Source organism: Passer montanus, unplaced genomic scaffold, assembly GCF_014805655.1.
Source record: "Passer montanus isolate IOZ18808 unplaced genomic scaffold, ASM1480565v1 scaffold10, whole genome shotgun sequence".
Taxonomy (NCBI): Eukaryota; Metazoa; Chordata; class Aves; order Passeriformes; family Passeridae; genus Passer; species Passer montanus.
Window position 1 is genome coordinate 31,495,981 of NW_024356505.1, and position 20,398 is coordinate 31,516,378.

The following is a 20,398-nucleotide window of genomic DNA, read 5'->3' on the forward strand; positions in this document are numbered from 1 at the left end:
CCGAGAGAAGAGCTGCAGTCTGTGATGAAAGACAACAGCCTCACAGCAAGTGTATCCATGCAGTGGAAGGATTTGCCTTGTGTGATAAACTAAAGAGACCTTGCTCAGTCCTAAGATTAAAGCAACTGGCATTTGAGATCACAAAAGGTGTTGCCTAGAGAAATAGCTATATTATATTTTTGCTATTTTTGCATTTTAAATCTATTTTTTTATATCTAAAGTAGAAGCAGTAGATCTGACATGGCAGATTCTGCATTGTGATTTCTTCAAATATCATGAAGTTGACATACCCATGATGATGAAAAAACACCCTAAAAAGACCTAAAAGGTTGAGGCTAGTAAGAAATGTACCTCATCACAGGGAAATGCTGGACAAGATCCATCAGCTGAGAGGTGTTACGAGAGATTGCAGTACTTGTTAAACATTACATCACTTTCTCAAGCATCTGCAGTGGATGTTTCTTCTTATTTAATGTTCTCAGAATTGACACTTAAAAAGCAGCTTTGTCTTTTAAATGACAAAATGAAAGTAATTTTTTTTTGTTTTACCTTTTAATTATCTGTGGACTGACGTGTTCTGGATTTGTTATACCAGTCCACCTAGTAGCCAGAAACCATTTTTATGAACCCTCTTGGGTTTTTTCTCCTCTTCCATGGAATTAGGCAGGTCAAAAATGGCAAATAAACTTTCATTGGCTCATCCACTCTGTCCACCTGCCAATGCTGTTTGTTCCAAACAGCATATGTTATAGTGTGTTGTTCTTCCTTTTAATTATGTCAAATGTCAAGGCTTCCTTTGCTTTTCCTGAGACCTCTTTTCTGATATGGGAGAATTTTTTTCTGCCAAGAAGGTTGTTGGGTGTCCAGCCTTAATCCACTCTTTTGTCATTTCCTACTCTTGCACTTGGTTTTTCTCCCATGTACTGAGCTAAACATGAGTCAGATTCTCCTCTTTCGGTTAAGTAGACAAAATGTGTCTGTCCTGTGATCTTAGCACTGTTCCAAGGTTAGATTTTCTGAGAGCATTCATTAGTGCACTCCCAGTTTAACTAATGTTGTCTTAGATCTTTATTGTTGGGATGGTTCTTGAGCACGTAGTTCAAACCCTTTGAAATGTGTGCTGTTTTCTTGACAAAGAGATAGAGTCCCACAGATCAAACAGACAAAACCAGCAGAAAAATATGTAAGTTACAAGCAGAGAAGTGTCTTTATATTTCTTCAGCTCTCCAGTGTCACAATGACTTGATTGCAGTTCTGTGTGTTTGTATGTTCACAACCCTCAAAGCCAGGAGGAAAAGGAAGAGCAAAACAGGGCAAAACTCACCTTCTTGGGTCTTAGGAGTAACCATTTGTGCTTTTCTCATGCTTTATAAATTAAGGTGAACTACCTGCTCTTCTTCCCTGCTCAGTTTCCTCTGGTTTGTCAGTTTTTGGAGGGTGTGCAGGACTCACAGTCTGTGCCTTTGTGCATTCCCGAGCCCATAACCATCCGTGCTGCTTTCCTGCCCTGCACAAATGTGCATGCAGCCAAAATTTTAACTGCTGCTCCTACTATAACTACTGCTACTACTGCTGCTGCTACTGCCATTCTCCAGCCTTCTTTCTCCTTACTTGTCCTCTCTTCCAGTGATGGAATCTCTAGAAGAGTTCTGTAACTCAGCAGGGAAACTGACATTAGTTCTGTATGCATGGATATAATGGAAGAATATATATGTGCATGCATTCTGGCTGAATACATACATTACAGCCAAGTCCAGCAAAATTTCACATGATGAATTAGTGTTGCTGGTTTTTAAGAATGTTTTGAATTGAGATGAGAAATGGTCCCTTGCAACTGTCAAAAATTGGTTTCTTTTTCAAGCAATAAAAGAAACAAAATTATCAGATGATAGGTGATTATAGCTATTTTGGTTTATTTTAACTGAAGGACAATAATAAATATTTACCATTTTCTGCTTTTTTTGTTTCCCCATATGTTATACTAAACTTGACTAACTACCTTGCCAAGTATGCTCCAAATATTGATTTTATAACTTACTTGCAGAGGAAGAGGCATCTTTAGATACTGAGCTGCTTTAAATGGCAGTGTGTTTCTTATCCATATGATTCATCAGCATAGCCTAGAGATGCCAAATATTAAGTGCCACTTCCAAGCAACATTTCATTTTGTCTGACCAAGTGCCAGAACAGAAATTTTCCTGTGTCACACAGGCAATTTTGAAGTGATTACCTTCTCTGACTTTTTGATGCCTAAGGTAATAGTCTGATTTGGCAGCTGAAAGAAGCTGAGCTCCACCTAAGTACACCCCTTTGTCATGTCATGCCTTGGCACATTATTTCATGGATAAACATTTTTAACCCATTGAATTTTAAACCTGACTGAATTGCATAAACTCTCTTAGTCCATCACATTCCTGGTTGAATTAAATAAGATTTTATTAAGCAGTTTTAAGTGAATTAAGTTACGGTCTAAGAAGCAATATGAATACCTTTGTTATTTTGTTCTGTTCTCTTCATGTACACCACGAAGGAAAACTGAGTGTAGTCTTAACAAAAAGGTAGTGTTCAACTAAAAAGTAGCAACTGTTCCCTTGGTGGTGGTAGGTTTTATGTTGTTCTGGGTTTGAGTTTGTTTTGTTTTCTTTTGTTTTCTAATTTAATGATGTTTTGTGGCATTAGGTGAACGTGCTCTCAGGTGTATGAGTTGTGTGCTTCTGCCATACCTGCCCCTGGTCTTTGCAGGACTACTCAAATTAAAGGACTCTTCACTGCTGTAACTTGCTGTGCTATAGAAGTAAAGATCAAGACAGAAAATAGTGATCCATGGAGTCAGGATGTTTAATTATTTGTAATGCCTTGTGTTATAATCAAACACTTCTACTGGGTTTGTTTGTGCAGTGCTCTTTATTAAACATCTTATCTTAAGGCACAACTTGAAAGCATTCCTGAGTAAATAAAAAATGCTGCTTTAGTTTGTCGTATTTTTGAATTTGACCTTGAGTACTCCTTGCAGTGAGCTTTCTGTGCAGCTCTGCAGTTTGATTGCCAGAGTTAACATCTCTACTGATGCCAGCCACAGCTTGTTCCAGCCATATGAACTCTAATATACAGGCTATTTTAGGGAACAGTAAATTCATGCATGTGGGGTCCATATAATAAATGCTATTCTTAAACTTGGCTAAAAACAGTAGAAGAAACATCAAACATTAACTCCAGTATAGTATAAAAGGAGTTGACACTTGAACAATGTTTTTCTCTCTCTTCAAAAGGTTTAAAAATGACTTATGTATTTATAATGTGAATTAAATTATTCTGAATATGAGTTTCATTTCCCTATATATATGGAAGTATATAAGATAGCCTGGTCACATAGAAATTATCATCTGCTTCTGCAAGGTGAATTAACATCAGCTGAGGAGCCAAAGCAGGATGAGTGTTCTGCAAGACCATTTCTCAACAGAAAAAAAATATAATTACTACAAGATTTTTAGGAAATAAAAAAATTAAGAGCCATCTGATTTTTAAATTCTCCAAATACACTTACAGTGCCTATGGCTGTTTTATTAAGTTTTCACCTATGAAGGATGATACACCAGTTACCCTGTAAAAATGGATAAGCACTGTCAGCTCCCTCAGTGAGGTTTGTGATGGTTCATCTGCAAAAACAAGGCTTGGGGTATGCTGAGTCCTTCTGAAGCTGCCATGTGGGGCAGTGCAAGCCTTCCTTCCAAGATCAATGAAATGAAAACTAGGATTTGAGGAGAATGTCTTCATGTGTTTTGCTTAATGAAGTGACTTTTGTAATTTCACCTGTATGTAGAAATCTGCATTTAGTCTTGCTTTACCTGGACAGCTGTGGGCAATGCCACTGAGGGGTTTTCACCTTTTCTCTTGCAGGCCATTTCTCGCCTGTGTGAAGATAAGTACAAGGACTTCAGGAAAGCTGCAAAGAAGCGGTCGGTCAGTGCTGACAATCTGACTGTGGTTAGATGGTCCCCTGCAATTATCTCCTAACAGGAGACTGGAATATTCCTATGGACGTACTGTTTCATCCATCCATTTTTTTCAGAGTGGGCTGGGGGCGGGGGGATAAAGAAAAAAAGACTTTTGATTTTTTTATTTTTAAATCTGTCAAGCTGCCTTTACAGTGCCTCCCCATTGTGTAGCACACGAGTGAAATACCTAATGGAAGGAGAAATGGAGAAATTGGTGTTCGGGAGAGAAGATCGGCAACAATTATTTTCTCACTTCCACTAACAGCTTTACACTTCTATGAGGAAACAGCAAATCAGGTGCTTGGAAGAAGAAACAAAAAAATGAAGTAGAGGCAGAAAAATATTTAAGAACTCTGCCATTTTCTATTGTACTCATGAAGGGAAATGGCAGCATGAAAAAAAAACGTGTAGTCAGATGACTGTGCGCTAGAGGAATGACATTGGGAGAGTTCCATCTTAAAAGTTTCTCTTAATATCTTTTTTTGTTGATGTTGTTGTTGTTGTTTTGCATTCCTCATTGCTGCTTCCCAGGATAAATTCTTCCCCTTGCACAGCAGGAAATACAAAGTCTGTATTTACAGTAGCACAAGCCCCTGAATAAATAGTGTTGGGTTTTTTCACTGCACTTTTCTCTGTAACCTGTCTTATTAGCATTATTCTTCTTAATTATTATGCATATGTTACATTTCTTGTATGCCTTTTATTGTATTTCAAAAGAGAGAACTTGACCATAGTGCTGAACCAAAAGTGTGTACAGGGATCAGAAGATCTTCGTAATTTCATGATGTGTTTTATTTATAGCATACTTGGGTGCGTGTGCCTTCCTGAGTTCTTGGAATCATTTATTTTTCCATAATATAAAGATACAGTTGTTAAAGTCTTGAGATGATGATGATGATAAGACTTGGGCCAAATCTCTGAAATTTGCAACAGATCTTGTGATCCTTTTTGCAGATTTTCATAACATTAGAAGTTTAGCAGAATTCATCCATTTTGAAGGAGATTTTTTTTTTATGGCCTGACAAGTTCATTCCTTCACCTCCAGGTCCATTGTTGCAAGCAATATTCTCAATTTTTATATGTTTACCTTAAATCAAAGTGAGTCTGTTTGTATAAAATAAAAAATAATAAAAAAAATTGTTCCAATGAGAAGGCCTGTAGAAGAGCAGAATGGAAATCTTAATAAGGTATCTGTCACAAGGAGATTTGATTTGGAAGTTAAAATACGAACCCTCATGTTTTTCAGTGTAGGTGCTTATAGAAATTAAAAGTAACTGAACTGTGAATATGATTTCCAACTCGGATTATTAAACTCCTCTGTTGTTATTATTATTATTTCACTCTTACTGTGGCTGTTCCCCCTTGGCAATTGTAAGAACAATACAAAATAACTTCTCAGTATAAACATATTTGCTTCATAACACCGCAGAGTGATTTCCCCCCCACCCCCTGTTTTTGTTTTTTTGCACAGTTTAGGAAGATACAGCTGAAAGCTCTCAGTTCCCTGAAATCTGTCCTTGTGACTGTCACTGAAGGGAATGGCAGCAGATGTCCCCGATTCGTGCACTACTGTTGTAACCCACAAAGATTCCGTGTTTGTTTTGTTAAGCCCTATGGGCTTGTGGCTACCTGGGGGCCAGAGCTGCACTCCTGACTCCCAGGGCGATGCTGGTCCAGGGCCTCCAGCAGGGAGGCACCCACAGGATGGAGGCAGTGAAACCAAGCAGTTTCCTGTTAGCTTCCCAGTGTGATTTGTTTTGTTTGAGACATGAAGGCTTTGTCCATAAATTCTCCTGATGTTCTTTGGGCCTTTAAAATAATCTAATTCTCATCACTTCTTGTTGTGCCAATGCATCAGAACTGTGAGTATCCAAGTCCATTTTTCCCTTGAACATGGAATGTAAGGCAAGTGTTTATAACAAATTACAGCATTTGAAACCTCTTTACAGATAGTATCAAAAGGAACATTTTCAGAGCATTTGAAAGTCATCCTTTATAAGCATAAATTTAGGCTTTAAAATATGTAAAATATTTTGATTTATCAACACTTTGCTAAACTATTTTCCATTTAACTTGATATCAGGAATATTGGTTTTATCCATTTCTGGGTGATAGAGATATGAACTTTGGATTATGTAAAGATATCAATGCATCTACTATAATTTTTGTGAAGTTTATTAAACTACTTTAAAGATTGTATAGTCTATTTATTGTATGTATGTACATACAGTCTGATACTTTAAAAAGTGGATTCCGTAAAACCTGGCTCAGTCTTGTTTAGACTATTGAATATCGTTTTAGCCTTGTGCACTGGACTCTACCTCTGTATAGGAGAATTTTCCATATTCTTAATTAGTACTGATTCTGTGATTAACTTGGTTATGTTTCTTGCACTAAGAATTAAAAAAAAATCTGCTGTAAGTGTGGATTTTTTCTTTAGTTTTACCATATGAATCCTCTACATTGAGATGGATGTTTCTTTCCCTCACGGTTATAGAATAATTCTTTGCTTTTTCTTCTGGTTTGTTCCAGGGTTGCCAAAAAATACAGTACCTGTCAGTAAATCTGAAAAGTGTCTTTTGTTTGCAAGGTATTCTATACCAGGTAATTAAAAACAAATTATTATTTAGGCTTATGTTGTGTTTAGTGTAGTTTTTTCAGCATTACTGTATGGAAAATATCATTGCAAAGTTAGAGAATCACCGGAGATGTAAGAAGGGAGGAGAACCATATAACATTTTAATTAACAGCACAAAGACATTGTATTTTGCTGTAAATGTTTTCTGGATTAAGGTTTTCATTATTGCTTTGGACACCGGCTCAGAACTGAAAAGGTGTAGGAGATATAATAAACCTGTCCCTTCAAGTATCATTGTCTTAATGAATTATTTTTATTTGTTGAGCCAGTGGGCCACTTGTTTGGTCATTTACGTGTTGGTAATTGGATCAATATTTGAAAAAGGCATCTTTTGAGGGTTTTAATCATTCATCCATATTCAGCTCAGAGTTCTTGCTGTAATTTCTCTTTCCACCTGCAGCCCTCTTTATATTTGATTTGCTGTTTGTATTTCATGGTCTGTCAGTGACATATATCATTCTGACAGACACTGTCATGTGGGACTGAGAGCACCGGAGTCATGGAATGAAGTGCAAAAACAAAATGGTCAAATCACCTTTTTCCACCTTCCACAAATCCAGTTAGCTCTTCAAATGATGTATGTTTTCTATTGCTAAAAATATACAAAATCCTATCCTATAGCAAGGTAATGATTCTGTTTTGTTAAGGATTTGGGGATTTTTCTTAGAGAGTGAGAAATTAGCATTGTATACTTGCTGTTTACATTTATGGAGTCTGAACTAAGACTTCATGTTTAACACCTTTCTCTCGAGCTCCCCTAATGCCAGAAACCTTAGCTACAATATAAAGATTAGAAGTAACAAAAACCTCATCAGAAAAAGGCAATGGTGCAATGGTGGCAGATGACAAAATGACATCTGGTAGTGTTGGCTATATACAAAAATAGCAGTATGTGGGAGGGGATAGAGGAACTGAAAGAGCTGAAAAAAAACCCCAAAATCTTAACACCTGAAGCAACAAATTATTTACAGTTGTCCTTAGTTGGTAATGAGCATTTCATTTCCCAGTGACATGTTTAAACTCCTAACTGAAGTGCTGCACATCCACTGCAGGCTCGTGTTGCTCTCTCCTTCTTGGTCTTCATGTGGAATCCCCTCAGCCTAGCTTTTAGCACTTTCCTCACTTCTGTGTAAAACACATTTTTCTGTAATCAGACCTTTTTTTCTTTACTTGAATATGCAGTTCTTGGCAACACTACTCTGCAGTGAAGTTCCCACTTAGTTTTCTAATGTGTTCTGAGAAATCAGCTCAACTATAACCACAAACATACCTGTGTGAGTTCATCTAGGTGTACATGGAAACGTACTACACCCAAAGTGCAGTGTGTGTCTCTGCTCTTTTTGTCTGTCTTCTCATCAACTGAACTCCATCTTGAGGAAACCACAGAACTGGTGAGACTGAGCTGCATGAACTAAAGGTAATGATGGCAGATGTGTAGCGACCACTGCTCTGTGAAAATGATTTAAAAAGGAAAACAAGATTTGGAAGAAAAGCTGCTGCTTATGAGGAAAACAATAATGATAGCAGATGTAGATTACGATTGAAAAGGATTGTTTCATAGTGTGTGAACCTGCTTTTCTGGATCTTATGAGAATCAACAAAAAGTAACTGCTGAGTTGTAGAACCACAGCTTGAAAAGGACTGAATGGATTGAGGGCATTGAGGCACTGGAACAGATTGCTGAGGCAAGCTGGAGATGCCCCATCTCCAGGAATCTCTGATGGATTCATGGCAGGAGCATTTGAACTAAATTATCTTTAAGGTCCCTTCCTAATCAAGCTTTTTATGATTATAGCCAAGAAAGCCAGGCTCGAGTTTATTTCTTGCCTGGCCTGGACCACTGTGCTCTTCACACTGTCACTGTGCTCTTCACACTGAAGAAAGAAGCAAGGGGATGGCAAACTGAAGGCAGGTACAGAGCAGGACAAATAGACTGTACTTCTTGTGTTCCTTCTAGAATAGTTGGTCTGATGCAATTTGGTGCGAAAAAAGAGTTGTTATTTCATGCCCTTTACACCATGTGTAATGTGTCTCAGTATTATCAGCAGAGGCTTTCAGCTGTTATACCTGTAACAGCTTCACCTTGTTTGGTGAAGATATGCTAAGCAAGTTTCTTGGTGTAGTGAAATGTGGCTGTATGAGTTGTCCAGAACCTCTACTAAGAGTTTGTAAAGCTCAAGATGTTAATGGTCACTACAAATGGAGAACAGCAAATAACAGAAATTGTATTTTGTAAAATGCAATTTCTCAATGTACTTAGATAATTTACTTAATGTACCTGATTTAGTTTCAGACCTTTTTTCCTTGCATCTCTGACACACAGACTGGGGTGCTGTGGTAACTAATGCAGTAAAACTTTGAAGCTGTAAAATCTCTGGAACTAGCACTGCCACCCCTTTGAATTCATTGGCAGTGAAGTGAATCCTCAGAAAGCAGATGAAGACTTACTCATGTGACATGAGGGCTTCTCTAAACAGGCATTAGAGTGAGACATCACCTTCATGTAAGAGAGTCCACAGCACACTTAAGTATAGAGCTAATTCATCTCTTAGCTGTAGGTTTCCTTGCTTCACTGCTCTGGGTTTTCATGCCCCTGTGCTTTAGATGTTATATAAATTATTCTCCATGGAAACAGTATCTTGGGAACTGGCAGCTGTGATACCCTTGCTGTCTTATATTTAAACAATGCAGATCATCCTGTGGCCACATGCTTCTCTTTCATGTATTTCAGGCAAATGAAGCGTTCTGCTGTAGAAAAAGGAGAGGCAAAAAGATGGGAATTGGTGTGCTAGAATCTAGGCTGTGAGGCCCAATTCAGTGTGTATATTTTAAAAATAATCCAGGAAATAAAGATGGAGAAATGTATTTGTACTTTCTATGCTGTCAATACCAAAAGGCATTGATGATACTTTGGGAAGTGTGATGGTGTTAAATCCCTTGGGCAAAGAGTTTAAGGGATTATTCAGTGGGACAGGATATGCAGAGTGGTTTTCATTCATCTGGGGAGGAAGAAGACCAGGCTGTACTGAGCAAAATGATACAGAAGAGCATGTAAAATACATACACCAAATAATCTTGAACATCAAGCATTAGAATGGCAGAACTAGCTTGGTGCTGGTACACAGTTTCAGTGTTTGGAAAGTATTGGTGGTCACCTTACTTCCATAATAACACCCTTTTCCTTTTGTGGCCTTCCAGTACAGGGTCATCCTGTGTAGGCAAGAGCTTAGTACACACTGTTAATTATTAGAATATAGTCAGTAATACTTGAAGGCAGACTTTACAAAAAAAGTTTAAAAAGTAGTAAGAGTTCTTGGTAAGACCAAAAGCTGCAGGGGATAACCTGGTGCTGCTGTGGGTCTTCATCAGTATGAGCATTAAGTAATGAGAGTCCCCTGCTTGTGACAACTCTCAGTACATGTCAGTCCCACTTCTGAAATCACAGGTTGGGAAAGTGAGAAGAGTTGTGGAGAACAACCTCCTACCCACCATGCCCTGGTAGTAACAACCCAACCCCAAGTCCTGTGTAGTTACAGTAGTTTTGCACAGAAGAGTTTTGAGCAGAGATGGAAAATTATCTTCCAACTTACACCATTGCTTTGCACAAAAGTAAGAATGGTTTAAATGTGTAGATCACCACCAGCATTTGTAAAGTTAAATATTTAACTCATTACTGCCACCAGGTATGTACCTTACACTCTGCCATAGGAATGAGTCCACAGTCTGAATGTGTTCTCTGCCAGTGCTTCATAGGGCGCCTATTCTAAGTCTGTCCTCTGAGAAACTGGAGGAATGATTCCTGTAACCCAGGAAAATAGTTGGGTGTATCTTGATAATTTTGAATGCTGTCAGGTATGGTGATCTTCCAGATCTGCCTGTTTCAAGGCTTTGGATCAATGGTTCCTTTAGCTGAACAGAAATAAATGCTTCAAAGCATCAAGTGACAGTACTGACTTCATCTAGAGCAATTGTGGTCATGTCACCCTGACACCAAGCTTCGAAGGACTGGCCTGATTCTTCTGCTTCCCCATTTAATAATGAATCTCAGTGAGAACATTGTGGTGTTTCTGACCTGTGAGAAATCTAGACTATGAAATTGTTGCTTTTCTGTGGTGGCCTGTCATTGTGGCACATCAGAAAGGCTTCTTTTGCTCTGCTCTGTTTTGCTGGCATGTGGCAGAACAAAGTTGTTCTGCCCCTTAAAGTGTGCACGTAGCTGAACCATGTGTTAGCTGAAATTGTGTGCTCAGACATCTGATTCCCAGCTGTGACATTCTCCCTTAACCTTTTCTAAAACAATTTTCTCTTAGTAAAAGAAACCAGGGCAAGCAATAAGTTTTCTCCAAAATACATAACAAATCAGCATCTTAATTTTTCTATTTCAAATTTTTCTTTATAATTTCAAACTTGAGCTTTTCCTTGACAACTCAGTACATGTATGCATGTGAGCATTTATTTTTGGTTCTAATTGCATTAGATAAAGAATTTCTATGGCAGTTGCTAATAGAAAAAGCAATTATTTAAAATGTCATTTGAACCTGTTGTTTGCCCCCTGAGGAATGCATTTATCTTTGACTTACTAAGAATAGGTAAATCCACAATCCAAGATTGCAGATTTTTGCCCTGTCCACTTCATCCTGTTACATGAACAATGAACTTTTAACCATTCTCTAGTATTTGTAAGAAATTTTACATATTTCTAATACTTCCAGTATAAACTGAGAGCTTCAGAGGATTGGGGTGCAGAAAACAAAAGAAATCTGTAGCTTTGATTTCTAACAATTAGGGGGAAAAAATTAGAGCAGACTCTAGTATCTATCTCCCTTGGCTTTATTTATTAATAAAGTGTCCCTAGAAACAGCTTCAGCATCTGTTGCTGAATGTCCTGTGTTCTCCTGAATGCAGGATTTCTCAGGATTTGAACAGAAAGCCCCAACCCCATCAACCCTTTAAGACCTGAGGTGCATTTCCAGGGACATCAGGCTGAAATGCAATATAAAATGGTGGGTGACACAGGAGGGTGGGGGAAGAAGATCTCTTGGGGCAGTGGGAAATGCCCTTGAGCTGAGTCAGCACCAGACTGAGGAAGTAGGTGAGGAGCTCAGGCTTCCCACCCCACAAGTTCCTTGCACCACAAGCCACTCTGGTCACTGAAATGATTGAGTTCTGTGGGTCTGCACTGGGTTAACAAGTTCCTTACCCTCATCCTTGCAGCCACAAACCCGAGCTGCCACTCTGGTCATTGAAATGATTGAGTTCTGTGGGTCTGCACTGGGTTTGTGTTATCAAGTGTTTGTGTATGGGACACAGGTAAGTGAAATTGGGTCAGTGTGACTGGGCAGCCCCAGTGCATCTCACCTAACACAGACTTGCAGCTGGTTTTCCCTGCAGGGATCTCCTGAATCAGTCTCTGCCTCTTGCCTGGCCTCCTGTGCTGTACCTGTCACTGCAGCTGTGCCAGTGTCTGGGATCTGCCTGCTGGCAGAGCTCCTGGCAGTTCTAAACACACCTGGCTGGGCTTCCTCCCTACTCCAATATGTGATACCTGCATCAGCAGCAATGCCTCTCTAATTTTGGATTACACAGATAATTGGAAGCCATCATAGAATGGTTTGGGTCAAAGGGAACCTCAAAGATCACCTCGCTCCAACCCCCCTGCTATGGGCAGGGACATCTTCCACTAGCCCAGCTTGGTCAGGGTCCCTTCCAGCCTGACCTGGTTTTGCTGGTTTATCTGCTCACTCTTCAGCAGTGTCTTTAGTGAGGTGATTTATTGGATTAATTAGCCAGAAATTAAAATATCATTGCCAAATTGTGTGGGTTAACGTACTTAAACAAATGAACTTTGAGGTGTTTTCTATGAGTTTTTTGATGGCCTAAATATTTTTTCCCCCCAGAAGGGAAGGCAGGCAAAAGGGAAAGAAACAAAATGTAAAATATGTGGGGGAAAAAAGAGGAGAAACTGAAATAGTAACAGCAGTTAGGAGGCACAATACAGGTCACAGGGGAATATATCCATAAATATATGTGACCAGTTATCCTGGGTTTGCCAGTGCTCAGTCAAAAGAACTAATGCAATTTCTAATAGTGTCAGGAGCACAGTAATTGGTAGCAATTTTGTAGATTAGATTGAAATGGCAAAGTATCTGTTATAATGCAGAGGAGGCAGAAAGATTGAGCTAATGGCCCTGTTTTGGTTTTTTGTGCTGTGTTTGTGCCTTGCTGTAGTAATAAAATTTTGTTTATGTTACTGGTACTGAAAGAATTTTCAGTGGAAGTTATTTGATGTCTTGGAGTGACAAAATCGCTTTGCCCAGGTGCTCTGAAAGGTTTTGCTGAGGCAAAGATGGTTGGCTGGAGTATTTCTCAGTTCTGGGGGGAACCACCTTTGGAAAAAAGCATAAGGAGAGCAAGTGTAGAAATGGGAGGTGGTTTATTCTGTGTTTGTGCTGGGCACAGTAAACTGAGAGGCTGAATTGTGGTGAAAGGGATGGGTGAGTAAACGAGGCATAATCAGTAATCCCTACCTACTCCTTCATGGAAAATAGACACTCAGACTATCATTTACAACAGACAGGACCTAAATTGGTGTTCTTCCCTCTAGGTACACAGTTTGTGGTGATTGGGAGTGGGGCTGAGCCTCATCCCCAGTGGGCACAGCTGTGAGCAGCAGGGGAGCAGCACTGACAGCAATGGAGTGCCCAGGGGCACTGACCAACCACAAAGGGAGCAGAGGGCAAACAGGGGCAATGCATGAACATGAGGGGTAAAAAAAGTTGGGCTAAAGAATAAGAAGGGCAGATTCTTTCAGCCTTCTGAATTGGTGAGGTGTTGCTGTGGATGGGTTGAAGCTTTCTGAAGCTGTGTGGTGACACTCTGTGCATCGTGACAGTCTCGACTGGGCCATTTGCTCTGGGTTATGCTGTGACACTTCCCCATCTCTGCTGTCTTTTACCTTCCTGGAAAAGTCTTACTGCTCTCTGCTTTGACCCAGTAGGATGCTTGCCAGTGCATTTATCCATCGTGTGAGATTTCCTTGCCTCTGGATGACACTGGGAGCTGCTCCAAGGTAGGGAGTACTGCTGTGTGTTCCCAGCTTGCCTTGGGGATGGGTTCTGTGGGGAAATTCACTCTTGATCATTCCTGTCTGTTTTCCTTTGCTCTCTAAGACATTGGAATAAATCCTTCTGGGTCCTTGTTACCCTTTTGATGTTGTGGTAAAAATTTTGAAAGGAATGAATGACAGTTGAGTATTGAACTCCTATCAATTTTACTAAGGACTGAGCCATCAAGCTGAATTTTATGATGCTGTTCTCTTTAAAACAAAAAATCCTGGTTGATAGAATGCATAGAATGTAAATACTATTGCCTTGTGTACTGCCCAGTATGTGTTAAGTACATTAAAAAATGGCTCTTGGAAGAAAACAAAGCAGAAACCATGGAAACTAGGCAAATGGCATGGTAGGACTGTATGGTAAAGCAAAGGTTTGGGGTGAAGGGCAAATTCAGATTTTGAAATAAAAATTTGGGGTAACTTTTCCTAATGTTGTGGAGGTTGACCTATTTGAATTTTGTTTAAATGACTTTTTACGAGGCCACACCAAACTTAAATAGACTATTAGCAGATCACAGTTTAAGGTCAAAACAAACCTCATAAAACCATGAGGTGATGTGGGCCTCATAAAGGTGAGGTGCAAAAACTTCATTTTGTGTTGTCCTTTAAATGGCCAGATGTACATACATAAGTTGTACATCCTGATATTGATGCAAGAAATCCAATAATTCTTTTGTCTAGTGAGCTATGAGTAGCAACTATGAGGAGTATGAGATTTTTCCTTTCATTGTTCATTAAACACAGCTGAAAATCAAAATTTCTCCTTCTAAAGCAGTATGATAGATGTGCACATTCTTTTTAGACAGAAGTACTCTTCTGGATGAGGATTTTATTATGCACAGGATACAGCTTTTATTTATTTAGAGCCATGTTTTCAAGATATTGATGAAATTTAATAGAATGTACTTTTTGACTTCTGCATAGGAATGAATTTGACTTGAAAATTACATTCCCTTATGTGTTAGAAGAAATCCACAGTTAGGGCTGCCTGCAGCAGTTCCTGAAGTTTAAGTTGTATGTGAATTAGAGGGGGGAAAATCCCTTTTCTCTTTTCAGCCTCTTTCTTTCATTTAGCGTTTTCCCCTGTGCTTGATTTCATGACCACATAGTTACAGTGCATCTGTCCATGGTGAAAGAAAAAGCAGTGTCAGTGTTCAATAACAGAGACAACAGTAAAGGGTTTGTTTCTTAAAATGATCAGCCATGAAATACAAGAAGGTGTAAAGAACTCTTATTTTACATGCACAGTGGCTGCCTGTATGTTAAATCTAAGATGACAGATTTATTTACTGAAATCCAGAACCAGCACAGTAACCTCTTTTGTTGTGCATGGTGCAAACAGGGATATTTGCCCTCCACAACTCTAGCAATATTCACACTTAGAAACCAAGTATTAAATTTAAAACATGGTGGCCCAAATATTCTCTTATCATCTTCTATTTATTATGAAATCTGTTTTCCAATTACCGAAGGCCTTTTCCTTATTTAAACAATTTCCATGGTATCAGCTCACCATACTTTTGCCTGCCTGACCATTGCTAGGTGTGGATTTGCTTGAGGGAAGAACTCCTTCGTGCTGGATGTTGGGCACTAGTAAAACATTAAATCACCTGCTTCATCATAAAATACAGGATCCTTAAACATTCCAAACCTTCAGTTCTGTGTTTGGCACTGTAAAGAAAGGTAACTGTAAAACTCTGTGTTAAATGTTAAGTGCAAAATGTTAAAATGAGCTGGAATCTCTCTTATGCAAGATTTTTTTGGTGTGTGTTACAGAAGAGCAAATTTCAGTACTAATGTCATGTGCTCATGTAGCTACCAATTTCAGTAGGAGTTAAGCAGGTACTAATAATGTGCTTTTGAAAATCCAGTGAAATAATTTTGTACTTTTACTACTTAAATGAAATACTTTTGCAGAAATTGGCCCTGAGCTCCTGAATGAGAATATATTTTCCATTACTTAATTTTCCTTCATATCTGTCTTGAAGTGTTCAAAATTCTCGGTTGAGTAGTTGTGAGGTTTCTGAACCAAAGTCTGAAGAAGAGCTGCTTTTTCCATTTGTCATCCTCATAGAATCAGGTTTCCTTTAGGAATATAGATTTCTGAATATTCAAACATTTAGAATAAGGGACTCTGTTTGAGACAATGTGGGAGAATTGTCCAAATCCTTAAGAGCATGCAGTAGAACAGTCTTTTTTTAGGTTTACTAAATTAGTAGAGGAACAGTGAGACAACACAACACATGTGAGGCTCTGAGGCACCAGGCTTAGGCATCCAAGAGGACAGAGCTGGTGTGGGAGTCAGCAAGGTTGAATCCAATAAAAATGAGCTGAACTTCACAGTTCTGGGTGTCCTTCTGGGCTGTTTTAGACACACATGCATTGCCATTTATGTACATTTGGGCATGTGTGCATGCAGCTCCTCCCTGGTAACGGAAGGCAGGAAGAGATGGGGAAGAGGGAGGAGCATTTGTTGGAAGTTTCCTTTCCTTGCACTCAATTCTGCTGCTTCTGGGGACTGAGGAGTTAGAGGCTGAGCAGTGGGGAACAGGAGCACATTGTTTAAGCTCCCCACAGAACACTTCATGATGGAAAACATTGTCTGCTCAGTGTGTGTGGGCTCTGCAGCCCCAAAGCTGGAGCTGTGATTGCCTTGCCTTCTCTATGTGTCAGTAGCTGTTGTGGCTGTTCTGGGCACAGGCTCCTTTTGAATGTATTTCACTGCAGTGACACCCGAGTGGCAACTGGACAGAGGTCCCAGGGTATGCAGAGTGTGCAGAGCTGCCTGTGTAAAGGAAAGGGATTTCCCTGCTGTGCTGCCTCCTTGATGTGTGAGTGCTGTGAAGGTTTATATACCTGTGTGTGTAGCACATATATCTTGAAAAGAGCATTTGTTCTGGACAGCTTTTGCTATTAATTTGCTATTGTCCTTCATGACTAGCTTGTTTCTTTCTCCTTTCTGCTGTATTTCACAGATTTTAAAATAAGGCCATCAAGATAAATTGCCTTTTAATGTTTACTGTCCCTTCCAAATAGATTCCCCCCTCTCCCTATTCACAAATCACCTTCAGAAGAGCTAGATGTACTGCAAGATTCCTCACTAACACATAATTTTTGCTAACTAGAAAAATTCTAAGTAAATTTTAAACTTAGACTTTGAAATATGTATCTGTGTTTTTTCTTTCTTAAATTATGATATGCCAAAGGCCCTGGACTAAAATGCCAGATTCCTCTGTCTATTAGGGAAGCCGCTATGCTGACCTATTTTGCCTTGACATTAATTAAATTGGTAGAGAGGTGTTCCTTCATTGCCAGGTGTGGTGTAGGGTGCAGTCTGCCTTGGTAACTTGCCTCACTTTGGTGTCACTAGTGTAGGTCTTGACTGGGTATGACAGATGGGTTTGGGATTTGCTAGGCCAGAGATATGCCTTTATTTTCTGGGAGCTTTCTTGATGTGTGATGTAGCTTGTGGCACCATTCAGGTGACACATTTGATCCTGAAGTGGCTTCAAGCTAACTCTGTGTTACCTCTGGATGTCATTCTGAGCCAAGGACTAGCTGAGGTGTCCTTGCTCTGTGAAGTAACCCAGGTCTAAGCCTGGGGATGTGGCACAGGTCCACACTGCAGTGAGATGCAGTTCCAGTGGTTCAAAATGTTTCAGTGGCTCTCTCACAGTGAAGGAATTTGTGTATTTTTGCAGGATCAAGCCCTAGACCTATGATAAGGGATTATAAATGCAGACAGCAGTTGTAAATTTTAAAATAGATTAAATTGTTTCTTCTTATGTTTCACTGTTTGTCTCTGAAAGCTTCCCAGTGGCTTTTAGGGCCCTTCCTAAAATGAGATGTGATGAGGTACTGCTGGGTTTCCAAGTTTAACTTTACCCAATACCATGTCATTTTTTTTCTACCTTTCTCTCTTTTTAACTAGGATGCAATGCAAGTTCACAGATCTGAGAGTCTTTTAGGTTGGGAAGAGTTGTTTGTGGGATCCAGAGCTGGAGTGTGTGTGGAGTGATGGGGCTGTGCACCACATGCCCATCCTCTGGTGTGTGAAGTGGTGCCAAACCCAGTGGTGGCACTGCAGAGCTGGGTCCTGTGCTGCTACCCCCATGTCTGTCATGTGCTCTCCCTATTTCTTTGTAGTCCTTTCAGGCCAACAGGGAATACAGAGAGCAGCTAAAGATAATAAATCAGGGGGATTATCTGGTGAATATCTTTGCTATGATGTGCAAAATCTTCAGATGGGAACCCTGGCCTGAAAGGCTTTAGTTTCCTCATCCCTTTGCTCAGCACTATGGGTCTGTGAGATGAAACATTTTATAACAACCAGCACAGACTGGAGCCCAATGTGGACTGATGGCAGAGGACACACCACAGAAAGGAGAAACACTGGATTCAAGTGAGGTATGAGCTGTCTAGAAAAGTTAAAACTAAAAAAAGCTAAAGTTGTCTGAAAGAGCTAAAATGTAATTCAAGCTCTCTGACCTAAGCTAAGCTGCACTGTGACTCTGGAGGGTGCCTGCTTTCTTTTAGAAAAAAAGGCCATCCTATCCCAGTGCATCCATGCTGTGGGATCAGATGTTGTTGCCTGGTATAGTTCCTCAGGCAACAATCTGGGGGCTTAAATTCTTAGCTCTTATCCCTCTTCCACAAATGGTAGAGGTCTCACAGCAACGACAGGCAAGGATATTTTAACCAACAATATTGACAGAGACAATTTATAGCCTATTGTGTGGATGCAGCTGCTGAGCATTCATATCCTGCCACCATCTTGGCATTCCTGACTTTATTTTTGACAAAGGGTCTTTAACCAGGAATACCTTCATACCTCAGCATAATTCCTATCTTGGCTGTTTGCATCTTTTCTCTATTGACTTTCTCCAGCTTTCCTTCCTTCCCTTACTTCTCACACACACACACATCTCTGATTGAAAAAAAAAAAGAAAATGTGTGTATGTGTAAGTAAATGAAGCTAAACCCATCATCACAAACCATAAGTAAAACTTGGTAACAGAAGAAATGGCAGTTTGGCAAATATTTTACATAAATCAATTCTGAAATCAATAACATTTTTGTATTTACTACTACAATAAAAGAAATCTTTTTACACAGATAACAGAAAAAGGGTTTTGAAGGGCCATATTTTCAAACCCCCCTTTTAGGGTTTCCTTAGGATGGTGCTTACTACAGAGAGGATCCTCAGTGTGTTCTGCCAAGGCATTGCAAAACCTGTGAGCAGAGACCTGGGAGAAAGTATTTGTGCAGGTATATTTTTACTTTATGAAACTATTAGTTTTACCTTTTACTCAGGTAAGACGTGCTCAGCCCAGCTGCAGTGCCCCCAGGTCATGGAGTATCTCCATACAGCTCCCTCTGAGCTCCCCTTGCTCCCCAGAGCAGTTGTGGGTTGAAGCACACAAGCAGGGCTGCGGTGCCCAGCCTGTGCCTGGGCTGTTACCACGCCACAGGTGTCAGGAAATCACTTTTCTCCCTTGCTAGACCACACAAAGACTCCTCCTTCAGCTGCTTTTGTTGGGATTGTTACTATTTCCTGACTAAATTTTCACAGTGTGTTCATCCTTGCCACAGCACAGATTAAAGAGGACAGTGCAACATCCCAAATCTGGTGGAACAGTGGCTGGAAGATGGTGGTAGATTATTTTCCCCAAGGTAACTTGGGTGAAAAGTGATGCAAGAAACAAACAGCTGAGAGTCTTATTTTCACCCCTGCTTTTTCCTGGGGTTCAGCACAGTGGCACAATATCCAGGACATGCTGTGCAGTTGCATCTTGCTGAGCCCACAGGCATTCTGCTCCAAGTGGGAGCTCCCTCCACCGCTGCTGAGGGGCTGCTGGCTGTGAGAATGATGGTCAATCACCCCTAAGATCTTCTGAGTGATTTCCAAGCAGTTTGAGTGAAGTACTAAGCAGTTTCAGCCAAAAGGACTGATATAAATTAAAAATGAGTGACTTGTGTCATCTTGAAAACCAGCCCCATGCTTAAGATTTTTATTTTTTAAAGCGTGCCCTGTTTTTCATCTTGCCTGCAGGGAGGCTCAGCTTGCTGCCCGGCTCAGCACACAGAGGAGAGTTTGCTGTGGCTGTGATTGACAGGGCCATGGTGTTCTGTCAAGGAGGTTTTGATTTAAAAACCAAGTGGTTTTGGGAAATTTCATTGGAATAGCTTCCAGTGACCTGAACTGAAGTTGCCTTTCAAGCACAGGGATGCTCATCCTTTTCTATCTCCTTTCCTTCTCTAATTCATCTGCAGTTCTTGTGGGGAGACAGAAAGGTCTGTTATTTCCTGGTCTATGCTATTTTTTCCCTCTCTCCCTGTCTTTCACCACTGAAGTATCCCAGCAATGCCAGGAGGCTGGTATGCCCTGGGAGGGTAAGAATAGCCTACAATGCCAGAGGTCACTCCTGTTGTTGCCTGTCCACTTGCAGTTGCCTGGACAGAGGATCCACACAGAGGTAGGAGCAATTGGATCTGACAAGCCAGAGCTTTTGTAAGACAACGTGTTAAAGGCTGAAGAAGATCAATATTCAAAACTAACAGTCCTGTTCAAATCATCAAATTCAATTAATCAGCACATTGTTTTGGCTGAGTTCCTGATTTCTGTCCTTGACCCTCTGCAAAAATTATTTC

At 40.0% G+C, this 20,398-nt stretch overlaps 1 protein-coding gene across 4 annotated transcripts in view; it reads left to right on the forward strand.

Moving 5' to 3' along the window:
* Window positions 1-6,630, forward strand: part of CCNY (cyclin Y) — a 121,768-nt gene extending 115,138 nt beyond the window's left edge. For all 4 annotated transcript variants that reach the window (XM_039707741.1, XM_039707747.1, XM_039707754.1 and 1 more), the window contains one exon: window positions 3,898-6,630. In XM_039707741.1, the coding sequence (XP_039563675.1) occupies window positions 3,898-4,014 (117 nt within the window). In that variant the 3' untranslated portion in view covers window positions 4,015-6,630. The remainder of the gene's footprint in view (window positions 1-3,897) is intronic.
* Window positions 6,631-20,398: the final 13,768 nt, after the last annotated feature.